Consider the following 16,362-nt stretch of genomic DNA (forward strand, 5'->3'; position numbering starts at 1 on the left):
CGGGAGCAGCGCTACACGTCATGTGGAGAACAAACACCAGGGAAATCTGTGGCACGGCGCGGAGGCTGCCTCTTTTTACATTTTCAAAAGCCCCCAAAGGCAACGCTTCCGCCAAATGAATAGATATCATTTTCTAAAGCCTCTTGCTCGCCGTCAGACGCTGAGAAGGGAAGGTGGTGTTGGTGCTGCTAGGAGTAGGAGGGGAAATATCCGAGCGGAGGGCAGACACTATTAAAACTCAGGAGAATGAATTGTTAAATACCTCCATAAAGAAATAAGACATGGCCCCGTTTTATGCTGCCTTGGCCGCTCTGCAGGCGGGTGATAAGAGGGTGTGTTGGGTTCAAAGTGTGTACGTTTGTGTGTGTGTGTGTGTGTGTGTGCGTGCGAAGGAGGTAAAATCAAGGCAGCAGTGAACATGAGCAGCAATATTCATAATGGAGTAACACACATGGTGATGAACATGATGGCTGCACACTTAATAGTAGTACCCAAAAGCAAAGCATATGCAAAATGTAAAGAGGCGTTAAACCATCACCTGTAATAAAGCACATTCCTTTTCATCATTCAATCCTTGTACCCTCGCTTGTAATGTTATCTTAGGACACGTGTACTCCTGCGTCTACTTCAAGGCCCTCCGGGGCCCCTTGAGAGTTCTATATATACATATACTACATATGTGTGTGTACATATATACAGTATGTGTATTTATACATGTGTATACATATGTGTATATTTGTTGAAGAATACTAATCTCGACCAGGCTACGTCAAGTGATGTTGAGGAGGTTGTGTGTGTTGTGGGGGGGTGGAGTTGTTTTGTTTGTCTGAAACGGCCACGAGTCATTCGTGCGGTCACGGCAGGTACGGCTTCCTCTGAGCGACTCGTAGGACGGCGCGGATGTCAAAGAAAGGGCGGTGCTGTGACAGATGGATAAGAGCTTTGAGGTGACATCCCGTCAGTCATTGTGCTTCCTGCATCTTCACCATGGTTACTTTCCAAGGCCGTGTTTCCCTCATTTACTGGCCTACTTGGACGCTCCTGTCAATCATTAAAGCCCAGTCACACAAAAATGAGATGATCTCGGATATTGCCGATTGAGGCACCACTTAATATTGTCATCTCCTGATGGCTCGGGAAGTATTTAGTACTATTTTGGCACAAGGGTACGCCGGCAGAGAAAGCTCAGCCTCTTTGCAGGACATCAGCTCTCCTTACTCGTTTTTTATTCATCGCCTTTTGGAGGAAATGTCAACGCAAACACTAACCACCCACAATATTAGCAAGTAGAAACTAATGAGAAGGTCTCCCTTACTAATGTGATATCATAAAAGCTCCTGGATTGGATGATTAGATTCTGCAGGTACTTAATGAGGTTTGTGGTGAGCGTATAAAATGTTTCACGTGCTTGGAAGAAGCCCATCTAACAGCCAATATTTCTCACTTGACAAATGGAGATTATGAGTGTACGCCTTAACGCACATGTGTTTATGGAAGCGCTCCTCCAATAAATCCTCCCGTGCCGCCATGGCGGTGACTAAATAAATCCTGCAGCTTGTTTTCTCCATCCTGAAGCGGCCCGAAGGGATTGCTTGTTAAACTGTTCAGAACTAATGCAGCAGAGACGAGAGACGGCAGGTGGGGCGAGGCACACAATGGCCGCCGTTTCTCCACTGAGCCACGCAGCTGAGACCGCATCACTTCACTGGAAACCACTTTGGAAACCAAATAGCCGCCCTTTGCCACAGGAGGGGGAGGGGGGCGAAGACGGGTGTTCAGTGGAGAGGAAGACGGCCAGGCAGCCGGGCACGCCACGCCGCTTCTCACGCTTTGCAGCAGGTTGCCGTGACGATCTTTGTGACTGTGGAGCGCGATCCTTGGCCCCATTTTTCTGCCACATTAGGCCCTCGGTGAGGTCGCACTCAACCTCCATGAAGGAGGAACGGGGGAGAAAAGAAGTCCAAATGAGACATCAACAAACGTGTTGTTTGCGTTCAGTGGTGACCCAAAAAAGCACCGTTTCCTCAATCGCACTCTTCCTCTCTAGAACCTTCTCGCAAGGCCCCCAAGGGCAGGGGCCCAAACCTTGCAACCAAGGGTCGCAAACAAGACAGCCAAAATAAATAGAAATAATTAAAAAAATTAAATGACTCTGCGAGTGAGCAAATCAAGCGCTCCTTGTCCTGCCTGGTGCCTCATAACTTCCCCTGAGCTCACAAACGTTCACTCTCCGAGGAAGTCATTCTCCATGCTCGTTGTACCAAACGCTCCAGCAGCCTTACCAGCCGCCTGAAACGCTGCTTGGAGCGTGTGCCCGAATACAGTGCACCCTGCTGGGCTGCAGCGGGTGGCTCCTCCCCCTGTATACTCTGCTTCTCCTGGTAGTGGTCATGTGATGATATTTCATTAGGACCCATCAACATTACCTCGTGTAATGTGTACTCGTTTGTATACTAGTGTACCAATATTGTGCATTCACGGCAGAGATGGAAACGTGCAGGGTGCTTGTCTGTTACTCGGGAGGCTGAAGGCGAGGAGCAGAAACGAGAAGGTGGACGGGAGAAAAGGAGAGGCGGGGGGGGGGGGGTGGAACAGCTGCTCCGTTGGCCGGGGTCTATTCCGCATTTGCTCCGCAGGCCTTTTAGGAGCCGCCACCCACCCTCACCTCCGGTCTACCATCAATGGGAGGTCATGGAGGACTTGACTCGGGGTTCAGGCTGTGACGGACAGCAGCTGATGCTGGCAAGCCAGGCGGGGTTCTGTAAGAATTAATTGCATGTCACTTTGGGGTAGAAGGAACAAAGGCTGGAAGGAGGGCTTTTTTTCTCCCGCACGGAATCTTTCCTGTGTAGAAACACAAAGAGCAAGGAACATTTCACCAACACCTTTTCATTTCACAGCCAACCATGCTAAGGAAATCTACGTTTTATCTTTGCTAAGTCAGAGCACCGCAGATCACAGCAACGCGTTTGCATTCACGTCTTCCCAGCAGCACCCTCACGCCGCCATCTTGCTTTCAGTCTTTGGCCCTATGAGTCTTTAGGTCTTTAGCCCTATGGGTCCTTGGGTCCTTGGGTCCTTGGGTCCAGCCTTCACTTGCTTAAAGTCCACACAGAGGTGGAAGATATCACTCAAGTGATAATAAAACTACTGTACTCATTCTTAGTGTCCACTCTACTGCTACTACTATGACTACAGACTACTACGACTTGTACTACTACGAGTACTTGTAGCACTACAGCACGGCCGAAATGGTCTACCCTTAAAAGAGCGCTAATGAGTAGAATGTTAAACTGTGAAATAGTACATATTATGATTAGTCCAATGTTAATAACGTCATGAAGTCGTTTCTACAAAGTTACGTCGAGTAGAAGTAAAGGTAGTGTTGGCTTTTTTTCCAGGACTTTGCTGATTGGATATTCCACTTGGTGAGGGAGAAGTACCGGTCACTGGTGGGCGGCTGCCATCCAGCGTACGTACGTCAGAAATCCCTGGCGGGCATCGTAATGACCCGAGGTATGGAACATTTCATTGACTTTTTCATATTTGGCTTTGAATTATTGAGGTGGTGCAATATAACGAGCGAGGGGAAGGAAACAGAAGACAAGGAACTAGCACCAAGTCTAGACCGGAAGATACTTTATGAACTGGGAGATTTCTGCCAGTTGTTACCCCGCCGATGAATTATTGAGTGCCAGTCGGTCTTCTCCTGCCGGCTTGGTGGACTTTCCGTTCTCCGCTCAGGCAGCGATGACACGAGTCAGCCGATGCCCCGCTGGGAATGTTAACAAGATCAGCCGAGGGCCGACTGTGGGATGCGGGGAGGCAGGGGGGGGGCGGAGGGGGGCGGAGGACACCTCTCGCTGTGATATGAAACAATGACTTCTGACTGCACATTTATCTTTTATGCTTTATTCATCTCTCATGTGCTGCTCCACATCACGTCAGGAGCTGCCACCCACACCAAGCATCATCTGCCTTCGTAGAGTAGACTTGATGCCAAATGTCACCAGGTAACGCTTAGGCTAAGGCTATTGTTAGAGTTGACAAGAATTCAACAGTAGAAGTACGCTGGACCGAAACAATGGATCAAAGCTGCTAGATGCCACTCACACTTCCCCTCCATTGGCCCAAGCTGGAGCCACAGAGACGCCGACACGCAGCCGAACACCCCCCATCTACGTAGGGGAGGGCTCGGGAACAGCACGACAGGGCAGGCACTTCCGACTCGGAGCGCTGAGCTTTGTGCCATCTTCCAGACAATGACGTCGCTACACATTGAACATTGAGAAAAGTGCGTCCAACTGATCAAACGTTCCACCATTTTTGGTTGGGTCAGCCAATCTAATGGTGGACTTAGACCGGCTCCGTGGGTCTCCAAGCAAAGTAGTTCATATAAAAAAGTGGATATCATTTCAAAACGAGGGTGTAATAATACATTCCCGCCCACCCAGAGCGTTATCTTCCTCTGGTGGCTGCAGGCGGTGGCGGGGGGGTTGCAGGGGTCACGGAGGAGGGATGGGTATCTGTGCAGCCTTTGGAGAGCAGCAGCTCATCAGTTTAGACTTCAGTAAGAGCAGCGGCGCTCATCCTGTCCTAATCCAATCCCTCTCCTCTCCTCCGCCTGCCAGTAATTGCTTGTGTTTGTTTATTAATAGCACACGCTATCTTCAAAGATCCAGACAAACTGGCTGTGCGTTTGCAGAGAGGTGGCGGCGCCGCTCGTGCAGACACACAAGTTGACAGGAACACTGGGGAGTCCTGTTCTCTGCTGCCCCCCCTCCTCCCGTCTTTTTGTCTCCTTCCATGTGTCTGATGCCTCGTCTTGCGCCTGGAGAATCTTAATCAGGGTCCATCTTTGAAGCGCAGACAGACAGCAAATCCCCCGTCCGCGTGGCGACTGAGTCCTGCTGAGGCGGTTGAGATCCAATGCGATGGAGATTAGCCCCGCCGTCTCAGGGTGAGAGTGGCGGGAAGCGAGTCCCAGTAAAGTGTGACACGGTCTGATGAAGTCCGCGCCGCATCAGATGGCTTCTTGTTGCTGATGTGTTTGTCATGTGGCCGAGCGGCGAGCGCGTGTGGCGTGCGCTAATGGGACTTAAGCAAGACGAGGAGCAAAGGGCTGGAAATAAGTTGACGACAAATGACGGTTAAGTTATGGTGTTTAGCCTGCGGATCCATTTCCAACAGGGATTTTTTTAATCTGCTTTTCAAGCTGCCTGAAATGTACAAGTCAACAAAACTCTCTCAAAGTGAAAAAGAAACAAAAAGGCAGCGATGCGCACATTGTGTCGCAGCCCAGGGAGAGATTTGGGAGCTTGAATAGCTTTTCACAAAGACGCCCTTATGTGCTCCGAGCAGTTGCCTGCTAAAGCTAATAAACAATCAACAGGGTGCCGCTTCTATTCCTGCCAGCGCTTTGCTTTTCTATCCCTGACAAAACATCAGCCGGCATGGAGGAACCCACGTGATGAGCCCACTCCGGTATGGTAAGGACGGCCGTGGTCGGACCGCGACTGAAACAACGGTTGTCCACAACGATAGCCTTTATAGTCAAAAGATATCAAATGGAGGAAGAATCACGTCAGCTGCCTGGGTCGACCTTGACCTTCAGGCCTTTGGGATTGGCCCTTATTGTGATTGGTGGGTCATGAGGAAGTGTGTGCGTGTGTGGTAGTTCCATCCCGTCCAGCGCCGTCTGTCGGACGTTTGTACGTGAAGCCTCGATGGAAGATCTCCTGCTCAGGAAGCGCAGCAGCACGGCTGAATCAGGACGCCATCTTGGACGCTGCCGTTACGGCCATTCCACCTTGGTGCTTCTCACCTGCTTTTTGTGTTTGTGTGCACGCCGCCTCTGGGTGTGCTTCATCCTTTACTTCTTTCTTTGCCCCCTCCCCGCCCTCGCGCTCTTCTGCCAACCAACAGCAACCTGGCTGCCAATTTCATGGCAGGCTAGCGAGTAGCGCTGCAGAAATTATCCACTGCAAAATTGATCTAAACAATTGCAAAGTGGAACGGCGAGGGAAAGCAGGAGAGTGAAATTGGGAGAGTCTGTTACCTTTTTGAAGTGACTTTATTGCTGTGAAGGAAGGCTAACTGGGAATGCAAATATGGAATAAAAGCATTCCATAAAAGCATTCCTGCCTGCATTCAGGTTACAAATAATGTGGGGATTTTGTGCAGGGGACCGGCCGGCTTTTTGGGATGTTTCCTAGCCTAGCCTGTGTGGGGAAGAAAGGCAGCAGACATCGGTGCCTCTTTTTGCTGTTAAATTAATATTTACCATTCATTCATCATGAACTCATAAAGTATCGTTCACTGACTGGCGGCCAATGAGGGACGCGCTAATCTCTCGGCTATGTTGCTTAATTGGTTCCAGACCCCACCATGATGAGTGACCACCTGCTAAATATGCTTGTTAACTTGATTAGAGCCCTCTAGACAGGAAATAACACCCCTATAGTAGACATCATAAGAGAAAATAAGACATAATATCGACTTATACGTGTCAGTATTGGGAGAGGTCCTTGTTGTTCTTTTTCCAACTTGATTAGAGCCCTCTAGACAGGAAATAACACCCCTATAGTAGACATCATAAGAGAAAATAAGACATAATATCGACTCATACGTGTCAGTATTGGGAGAGGTCCTTGTTGTTCTTTTTCCAACTTGATTAGAGCCCTCTAGACAGGAAATAACACCCCTATAGTAGACATCATAAGAGAAAATAAGACATAATATCGACTCATACGTGTCAGTATTGGGAGAGGTCCTTGTTGTTCTTTTTCCAACTTGATTAGAGCCCTCTAGACAGGAAATAACACCCCTATAGTAGACATCATAAGAGAAAATAAGACATAATATCGACTCATACGTGTCAGTATTGGGAGAGGTCCTTGTTGTTCTTTTTCCAACTTGATTAGAGCCCTCTAGACAGGAAATAACACCCCTATAGTAGACATCATAAGAGAAAATAAGACATAATATCGACTCATACGTGTCAGTATTGGGAGAGGTCCTTGTTGTTCTTTTTCCAACTTGATTAGAGCCCTCTAGACATGAAATAACACCCCTACAGTCACCTTTACACTCCTATGAATAAGACACAATATCGACTCATGTCCATGTCCTTATTGTTCTTTTTTCTGCCATGATTAGAGCCCTCTAGACATGAAACAGCACCCCTACATAGTAGACATCATAAGAGAAAATAGGATTATAAAATAAAATACAAATATTGACTCACATGTTCGAATTGGGAGAGATGTTATTTTTACTTTTCCTGCGGTGGCTATTGTGTCATCAGTGTAACACGACTGAGGCCTCGTGACCAGTGTAGTACATACAGTACATAAAATAATACCACATAATGACCTGCCAAAAGCAATTCTGCCATTTGCTTGAATATGTCTCATCTTTACCAACAATAGGTGGTAATCAACCACAAAAGATTTATTTGTTCCTAGATTCACCTTCATATGGTTTGATAGTGAAGCCGTGAAACAGGAAGTTAAAAGTGTGGAGAGTACTGCAGTACCTGTTAGTAGTTAGTGTAGTACCTGCAGTGGTGAGGAAGACAAGCAGGCCACAAATGGACATTTTCAATCCTCTCCTGTTTTTCCTCAAGCCGCAGCCCCCCAACCCCCCCCCCCCCCCCCGACATTCCATCCTCATCAGGGAGGTGTCAGGTCTCCTGCAGGACTCCTACCTTCCACGGTGCCGTCTGCGTCCCAGCTGATAAAAGCCGGCGTGCCGGGCCGGCGGTGCCCGCCAACACAGCCTGACTCGGGGGGGCGAGGGGAAGTGATGCCAGGCCGCTAAGTGGCGAGGTGGCGCCGTCATCTGTCAGCTCTCCCGACTTGGCGTTTTCCATTTGTCTTGTTTTAAGGGACTGCCGTGCAGCGGAACCCGCCTCCGTCCGTCAGCAAGGTGGGGTTCATACGCGGTCTCCTTATTACGACGGAGTATGCGGGGGGGGGTAGTGGAGGATAATGGAGTGAGTTGCAAGGAGTGGCGTGATGAACCAGAGAGGGAAGAGGGAAAGGTGGCTGGCAAACGAGCGGGAAAGCCGGGAGAGGCGACCCAGGAAGCAGGAACTTGATGATGAATCCCACCAGGAACAGGAAAGGCTGAATGCCGTCGCCACGGACAATCATCTGGCCCAAGCGAGGGTGGGAAGCCGGCTTGGAGGATCAGGTGGGAGGGAGGAGCCGGGCGGTATCCTGCTTCTGCTGTTGGATCATGGCAGTGTGCGGATCCACGGGAAGGGAGGATGGAAGCCTGACGGGTCCAATCAGGCAGAAGACGCCTGCTGACCTTTAAGAAGTCAGAAAGGTCTTCCGGTTTTTGTCTTGTGGTCCCGTGTGCTCCTTCTAAACCTGGTGTCTGCTTGAGGAGGAAGGCCAACGTCAGCTGCTTGTGTGTTGTGCAGGTCTGGACATGAGCTTGGCCCAGGTGGTGGCGCTGTCTACAGGCACAAAGTGCATCAGCGGCGAGAACCTGAGCGACCGAGGACTCGTGCTCAACGACTGTCATGCCGAGGTGATCGTACGCCGAGCCCTGCTACGCTTCCTCTACTCGCAGCTGGAGCTCCTCATCAGGTAAACACCGCCTCCCGTGGTGGCGCCCCGTTCAATCTCCCTTTCCTGGCCCAATCGCCATCCCGGATGTTCTTCAGAGGGGGAGCAGGTTCAGCGTCGTAGCTAGCGTAGCTAGCGTAGCTAGCGTAGCTCCGGGGTCACCTGCAGCAGTGGGCTTTTCTTCTTCAAGTGAAAGCTGATGAAAATGCTCACATGTCTGAGCCAAAGCGTGTTTACGTGGCGGTACTTTCCAGAACGCCTGCAGCAACAAGACTGTGGATTAATAGCATTTAATAGCATTAATAGCATTTAATAGCATTTAATAGCATTTAATAGCATTTAATAGCATTAAAGATGATGCTTGGCGTGACCTCCCACTGCAGATCTTTCTTCTCCAAGGAGCTCCATCACTGGTGCCTCCCCCCCCCCCCCCCCCCCCCCCCGGCTCCATGGCCAGGTTGATTGATCAGATTAGTGTAAGAAGTGTAGACAGCAGAATGTCATATTTGCATACGCAGCACTGACTTCCTGGTCTCAGCGGCGGGCTGGACGGCGGCGATAGGGACAGCACGCCACAGCAAAAAGGCGAAAGGAGGAAATAAGTCCTGATGGAAGGAGCCAAGAAAGGACGTGCAGACACATGACGCACCAGTTCAGGCTTACGTTTCGCTAGCATGCACATATTCTCTACATTTGATACTACTTTAATATTTGTAATATATCAGGCCTTCAGGAAGGCCCTGAAGGCAACGTCATCTTTCACTAATACATCTGGTATTTATTATTCATCTATCACATAACATGACTCAATAGCCCAAGGCAGTCAAATAATAATATAGATAGTGTAGAAATACTTCATGTGTTAATGATGAAGAAATACATACGTCCACATTCAGAAATACTGTAATGCAGTAAAACAATGACTACATATGTACATAAACACATGAAGTAATGACTGAAGTAATACTGCAGTTTTGCATACTCATAATATGTTTGTAATACTATGGGGGGTGATATTTAATAAGAATAAAGTAGTAATACTACAGGACAGAGTACTTTTTAAGTAGCAATAGCAGCAGTAAGTCTATAATGGAAATTAAATGTCATATTTTGCCTGTTAGGCAGCCCCCCCATAATAAAAAGTCAAATGGAATACACAGAGCAGCTGTGAATGGTGCCCCCCCCCATGACGATGTCTGTGTTTGCTGCCCCAGCAAAAGGCCGGGCGACTGGGAGGAGTCTATTTTTGAGCGCCACAAGGAGCGCAGCTACAGGCTCCGAGACGGCGTCCGCTTCCACATGTACATCAGCACCTCGCCGTGCGGCGACGCCAGGCTCAATTCCCCCTACGAAATCTCCACCGACCGTAAGTTGGCCTCATCTCATCCTGCCTGCTTTAGCGTCCAGGCTGGAGCCCATGAGTACTACTTCCTGTTTGCAGTACACAGCAGCAGACGGCTGGTGAGGAAGCACCGCTGCCACCTGCGGACCAAAATCGAGTCGGGCGAGGGAACGGTACCGGTCAGGTGTCGGGGGTCCGTGCAGACGTGGGACGCCGTTTTACAAGGGGAGCAGCTCATCACCATGTCCTGCACCGACAAGATCACCAGGTCAGCCGTCACCCGTAGGAGTCCATAGCAGGCCTTCTATGAGGTCTATCTATTAGTAGTGCCAAGGTGACTGTAGGGGTGTTAGTCCATGTCTACGTGGCTCTAATGGTGTAAAAACGTGTATTTCCGAGATGGTAAGCAGGTTTTCTGTACTGTAAATAGCAAAATATTCCATCTCTAAAGAGGAAATGGACTGATGACGCAATGAATCATCCATCATTCTCCCCCTGATATTCATCACGCAGCCTACTGAGCAGCAACAGCAGCAGGCATGGCAGCCGAGGAGATAAAGCTCCACTCTGTAATAATGGGGGCGGGGGGGCATGGGGCAGGACGTGGAGGGATGATGACATCATGCCATTCATCTCATACCAACCATTGTAAAAACATCAACATGGCTGTGCTGTACGCCCCCTTTTGCTCCGGCCTGTGGTGCTAACGGCCTGGCGGAACTTCCCTGAGCAGACATTCCCTTTGATAAGAATTGGAATACTACTACTAGTAGTACTAATAATAATAGCAAATATTAATAGTGATAGACAAAGCTGGAGAAGGTCTGGACATCCGCTCTGGAGTACTTGTCATATGTAGAGCAAGGGACATCCATGTGTCAAGTTATTGTGGTGGGGGGGGGGGTAGCCTGTGGAGGTGAAAACTCCTCCTGCGAGTCTTTGGTTCATTTCACCAATTTGATCCAGTTGGAGGAGGCTGGTGGTGAGATGCTGCCATTAAATATAGCCAAGTCACTCACACGAGTGAAAGCAATTACTGTGGGAAAGGCTGGTGTGTGTGTATATATCTATATATATATCTATATACTGTATATATATATATATATAGATATAAATATATATAGATATATAGTGGCAGGAGAAGGGCCACGCTGGTCCTTCCATCATCACCATCATCATCTCCACTCTTTGCTCTGCAGCCTCGGCTTGATATCGCCGTAAATCATCAGTGTTCATCGTTAAAGCCAGTGGGTCACCAAGGGCCACTTTATCAAGGTCAGGCTGGGGGGAGTGGGGGGGGGCACACACTTGGCTCCTGGACTGATCTTGGATGCTGTGTTTCCTCTCTAACAAGCATCCTGCACTCCTATGACTTTGTGGTCCCCTCTTGGTCCAGGACCTGAAGACTAGTGAAGACTAGTTTAGGGGCCGCCAGGGTTTTTATCAGGGTTTTCCTTCATGCTAACGATAAACATTAGCTCTCAGCATAGCGCCATGACGCAGCCGTGGATCGTCAGCTTCTTGCCTTCGGATGGTGACAATGGGAGGTGCAGGAGGTGCAGGAGGTGCAGGTCACCATGCTTGACTTTGTTGTTTGCTTTTTCTGAGCTAAGTTCTAAGGAGGGTTTAGCAATCTGGCTGTTGGCCGTTTTTACACTCCAATCTAGCTAGCTCCTTTTTAGCCATTGCAGGTCCAGTCTAATTAAAATAAGACGTGATTTAAGGTCCACGAGAGTGTGGACTCCACGGGTTCATGGACGCGCGCGTTGCTGTGCCGATGGCGGCCATCTTTTCGAAGCAAGGCGGTGACTTGATGCCCTGATTTGCCAGCTGGATCTGACCAGGGTCCTGAACGGCTCATGATGATGATGATGATGATGATGCAGTTGCATGCAGCCCATCACGTGACCTGAAGAGCAGTTCAGCGAGGGTGGGAGGAAAGGGGGGGGTGGAGGTGTCCTGGCTCCCTTGGCTCCCTTGGCTCTTTAAATTCCCAGGCCAGCAGATGGCTGCCTTTTCTTGCATGAGATTAGAAGATGTCTGTGATTCACCGTGTCGCTTTCCGCCTAAATTAATATTTCAGCCTCAACCATTTTGCTTTGGGCGGTGCTTCCCTGAGTGTGTGCGTGCGCGGACAGATTGCAGGTAACTGTGGCCGCCGCATGGTGAGCCCATTTAGCGATTCCCAGAAAGCCACTAATGTTAATTGACTGCTTAGGAAGTGAAAGGCGGCGTAATGAGTGATTATTAAGTCAGCCGGGGAAGCAAAAAAAACAGTCGTCACTGTAATTGCGCCTGTGATGAAGCCGCGTCCATGGCGCCCGTTTCATCACGCTGGAACCGTACGCCTGCTAAAACATACCTGTTAGCTTCTTTACAGACACCGCATTAGCCGGCATGTATGTATTCTGGAAGAACAATGTTGACATATTAGGAACATTACATGAGCAAAAATGGGGGGGGGGGGGGAATCGGGACGGCCAAAGGAAGCTTGGTGGGTCCATAAGGAGGAGGAGCTAATGACCAGGTTGGGCTCCTGGCTCCAAGCTCACCAACCCCGGTGATGGCAACGCTGCAGTTGCATATTCCTGCCAGCAGGCGGCGCCACTGCTCGTTTTTCTTCCCCTACTTCCTGTGGAACACCAACCCAAAGCATCTCCTCCATGCCTCCCGTGTCCTCCATGGAGCTTCCGCTACATCAAGACTTGTCTTCTGCGCAGGTGGAACGTTGTGGGCCTGCAGGGGGCGCTGCTGAGCCGCTTGATGGAACCCGTGTACCTGCACAGCGTGACCGTGGGCAGCCTGCGCCACCCGGGCCACCTGGGCAGAGTTCTCAACCAGCGGCAGGAACGTCTGGGCCCGCTGCCTGCCGCCTACAGACGCAACCAGCCGCTGCTCAGTGGTAACGTGCACACGCGCTAAGGTGGAATAACATGGGGAATATCGTGGAATAGATTGGTGATATATCATGGAATAAAGTGGGGATATATCATGGAATAGATTGGTGATATATCATGGAATAAAGTGGGGATATATCATGGAATAGATTGGTGATATATCATGGAATAAAGTGGGGATATATCGTGGAATAAAGTGTTGATGTAAATGAGTGAAGCCTTTATGTGTGTCTGCTGCAGGTTTGAGCTGGGCGGAGCCTCAGCGTTCGGGGAAGGCGTCCTGCGTCAGCATCAACTGGACGTTGGGCGACACGCAGGTGGAGGTGGTCACCACGGTAACGGGAAAGAAACGCGACTCGGGGACGCCCTCGCGCCTCTGCAAACACGCCCTGTTCACCCGCTGGAGACGACTTTACTGCAAGGTGAGGACGTGACGATGAGTCTGGCCCCGCCCCCCCCCTGCCCCGCCCACTTCTTTCCTGCTGTGAGGTCAGATGACAGCTCATCATGGCCTCATCATCCCAGGCCACAGCGTACATCCTTAGCCTCACGTCCACGCGCACCGTGAGCGCTCCGTGATGCGCAGAGGGAGCACGCGTGAGCCGTCCCGTTTCCACCACAAACTTTGACCTTCTTACGCCCCCCCCCCGCACCCACCCCCACCTTTGTCTCTCTTGCCGTCAGAGAGGAGAAAGCAGAGAGGATGTTCAATTGCTTGTGAAATTTAAATAGGGGAAATTACACAGCTGTTGAAGACCGCCCATCAGCCCCCCCCCACACACACACACACACACACACCACCCAAATGCATTGGTACCACTTCTTCCTCTCCTTTCCCTTTACCCCTTTTATTACACATATTAGTGTATTATTATATTATTATTACATCTTTTATTACACATTGTTATTCACTTATTATTATTATTACATCCTTTTACTATTACACATTGTTATTCACTTATTATTATTATTACATCCTTTTATTATTACACATTGTTATTCACTTATTATTATTATTACATCCTTTTATTACACAGTTATTCACTTATTATTATTATTACATCCTTTTATTATTACACATTGTTATTCACTTATTATTATTATTACATCCTTTTATTATTACACATTGTTATTCACTTATTATTATTATTACATCCTTTTATTACACATTGTTATTCACTTATTATTATTATTACATCCTTTTATTATTACACATTGTTATTCACTTATTATTATTATTACATCCTTTTATTACACATTATTAGTCACTTTATTGTTTTGTCCTTCTATTACACATTATTATTATTATTACATCATATTAACATATATTATTATTCAGTTCTTATTCTTATTTCATCATTTTATTACCTATTACAATCATGTATCATTACATAATACATCTTTTTATTACATATTATTATTATTACATATTATTCAATTACATCCTTTTATTACATATTACATATTATTATTATTATTACATACTAGTATTTTTTTCTTACAATGACATCCTTTTACTGCTTATTATTGTGATGACATTCTGCCACGGTGTGATGTTTTTATTGCCTATGTTCTATTCTTTTATAATATACTGCATATGATATTGTTCCCATTGCCATAAAACAACCCACAATATTTAATAACTAAATCCATGTAGTATCAATCTGATCCCAATGCTAGCCTTTGTATCAATATTTGAAAGGGACCCCCCCCCCCCGCCTCCTCCTTGTCAGAGCGCACGCTGCTGCTTGCACGAATGTTCTCCATGTCAGACACGCTTTTATTTCCCTGCATCGGCTCTCACTCCGCTCTCCTCTCCCTCTTTTTGTCCAGCTGGGGTTCCCGCCGTCCTGCTCAGACGACGGCCATCTTGTTTACTGTCAGGCCAAGATGGCGGCGCGTCCTTACCAGACCGCCAAGCACCAGTGGTTCCGCTCACTGCAGGAATCGGGCCTTGGCGCTTGGGTGAAGAAACCACCCGAGCAAGAACAGTTCCTGCTGGCGGACTAAAGAGTGTGTGTATGTGTGTGTGTGTGTGTGTGTGTGTGTGTGTGTGTGTGTGTGTGTGTGTGTGTGTGTGTGTGTGTGTGTGTGTTAACCTTTATTTTTTTATTAGGGCAAGGTAGGGCCATGATCTTTGCAAACAGCTTTATAACTGCGAGTGAAAGCTGCAAACTCACAGCTGTCACCCTCGTGTGTGTGTGTGCGTGCACGTGCACGTGCGCGTGTGTGCACGTGTTTCTGAATGGCCCACTCCCCCACTCGATAGAAAAGCCGGAAGGTCACCTGGACGTGCTGAAAGGAAGAGGAAATAAAAAGGATGGTGTGTTTTTCTTGGTCTCCTTTAAACACGCGAACACGTACACACACGTAAACACCCCCCCACCCCCCATGCCCCCGCCCCTCAGGTGTGGCGTCCGTCAAGAAAGGGTGGGGTAACCTTGAGCGAAGTGAAAGGCAGCAGCGGCTATCTTGTCATCAGCTATTTCCGGGCCCCGAGGCTCCCGTGGAGCGCCGGGAGGAGAGAGCGAGACAGAAAGGAAAGAGAGAGACGACCGCGTCCAATTACCCGTCCTGTCAGGGTGACGGGTGATGGGGGTGGGGGCGAGGTGGGGGGGGTTGTGAAGAAAAAAGCGGGACAGACGATTCAATGCCATCTCAGGCGACCCGCTTCACCTTTTTCTAGCTTTGTCCTTGTGCCCTTTTTCTAAAGATGATGGCTTTAACTCCCTCGCTACATCCCAATACTACGTGATGACGAGTATCCGCAGTACATAGAAATACTTCCTTATTTGGCATCTCACTTTTGAACCTGAAGGCCTCCTGGAGCCCACATCACGACTATTCTAAGGGAATGATGTTTGCACTCCTCAAAGATCCTCAAGATGACAGGACATATCTGCTGGTTGTAGAAATCACTCGTCAAAGATCCTCTATGACAGGAACAACTGACTTCAACAAAGCTTTTTTCTTCAATTCGTGACATTTTATGAAAGGTCGACTGGCATGTAGTTCACCTGTTTTACCACCAGGTGGCGGAACTACATTGTAATTGTCATCTCATTCCTCCACAAAAGACAATTTGGGCCTCACTGACAACACACACGGAGACGCATGCATACATACATACACATCGGCAGGTGGCGCCAAACTAAATAAATGACATAAATGCACAAATGTTTGCTTAAGGGAACCGTCAGGTCTTGAACATCCAGTCTTCATGATTTCCAAATCATCATTACTTCCCGTTTGGTGGGTTAAGGTCGGCCTGCACGTTGATTGGCACCAGCGAGCAGCCAATCAGCTTGGCTCAGCTGACAAACGTATGGAAGATGCAACAGTGACATCTAGCGGCCGTTCTGTGCTAGGACATGTTCACTGCCTCCATTAATAATCGGCTATTAATAAGCCTTACATATTAAGACTCGCTGCTCTTTAGGGTGCCAAACAAACAATATTTAATATTGATATTGATCACTTCTTGATCTGTTTTATTTTCTAAACTTAACATCCTAAGAATGGTCACACAACATTGAGTATTATT

General features: G+C 48.4%; 1 protein-coding gene across 2 annotated transcripts in view; it reads left to right on the forward strand.

Annotated features, from left to right (window-relative positions):
- The window catches only part of adarb2 (adenosine deaminase RNA specific B2 (inactive)), a 94,778-nt gene extending 78,997 nt beyond the window's left edge, over positions 1 to 15,781 (forward strand). The window contains exons 4-10 of one of the 2 annotated variants that reach the window (XM_058059849.2): positions 3,402 to 3,516; positions 8,432 to 8,600; positions 9,794 to 9,945; positions 10,021 to 10,189; positions 12,642 to 12,823; positions 13,059 to 13,240; positions 14,652 to 15,781. In XM_058059849.2, coding sequence (XP_057915832.2) covers positions 3,402 to 3,516; positions 8,432 to 8,600; positions 9,794 to 9,945; positions 10,021 to 10,189; positions 12,642 to 12,823; positions 13,059 to 13,240; positions 14,652 to 14,828 — 1,146 coding nt within the window. In that variant the 3' untranslated portion in view covers positions 14,829 to 15,781. Of the gene's footprint in view, positions 1 to 3,401; positions 3,517 to 8,431; positions 8,601 to 9,793; positions 10,190 to 12,641; positions 12,824 to 13,058; positions 13,241 to 14,651 lie in introns of both variants that reach the window. The other variant, XM_078790526.1, reaches the window with a different exon arrangement.
- Positions 15,782 to 16,362: the final 581 nt, after the last annotated feature.

The sequence above is a fragment of the Doryrhamphus excisus genome, linkage group LG5 (genome assembly GCF_037039965.1).
Source record: "Doryrhamphus excisus strain RoL-2023G ecotype Guam linkage group LG5, RoL_Dexc_Guam_v1.1, whole genome shotgun sequence".
NCBI classification, from domain to species: Eukaryota; Metazoa; Chordata; class Actinopteri; order Syngnathiformes; family Syngnathidae; genus Doryrhamphus; species Doryrhamphus excisus.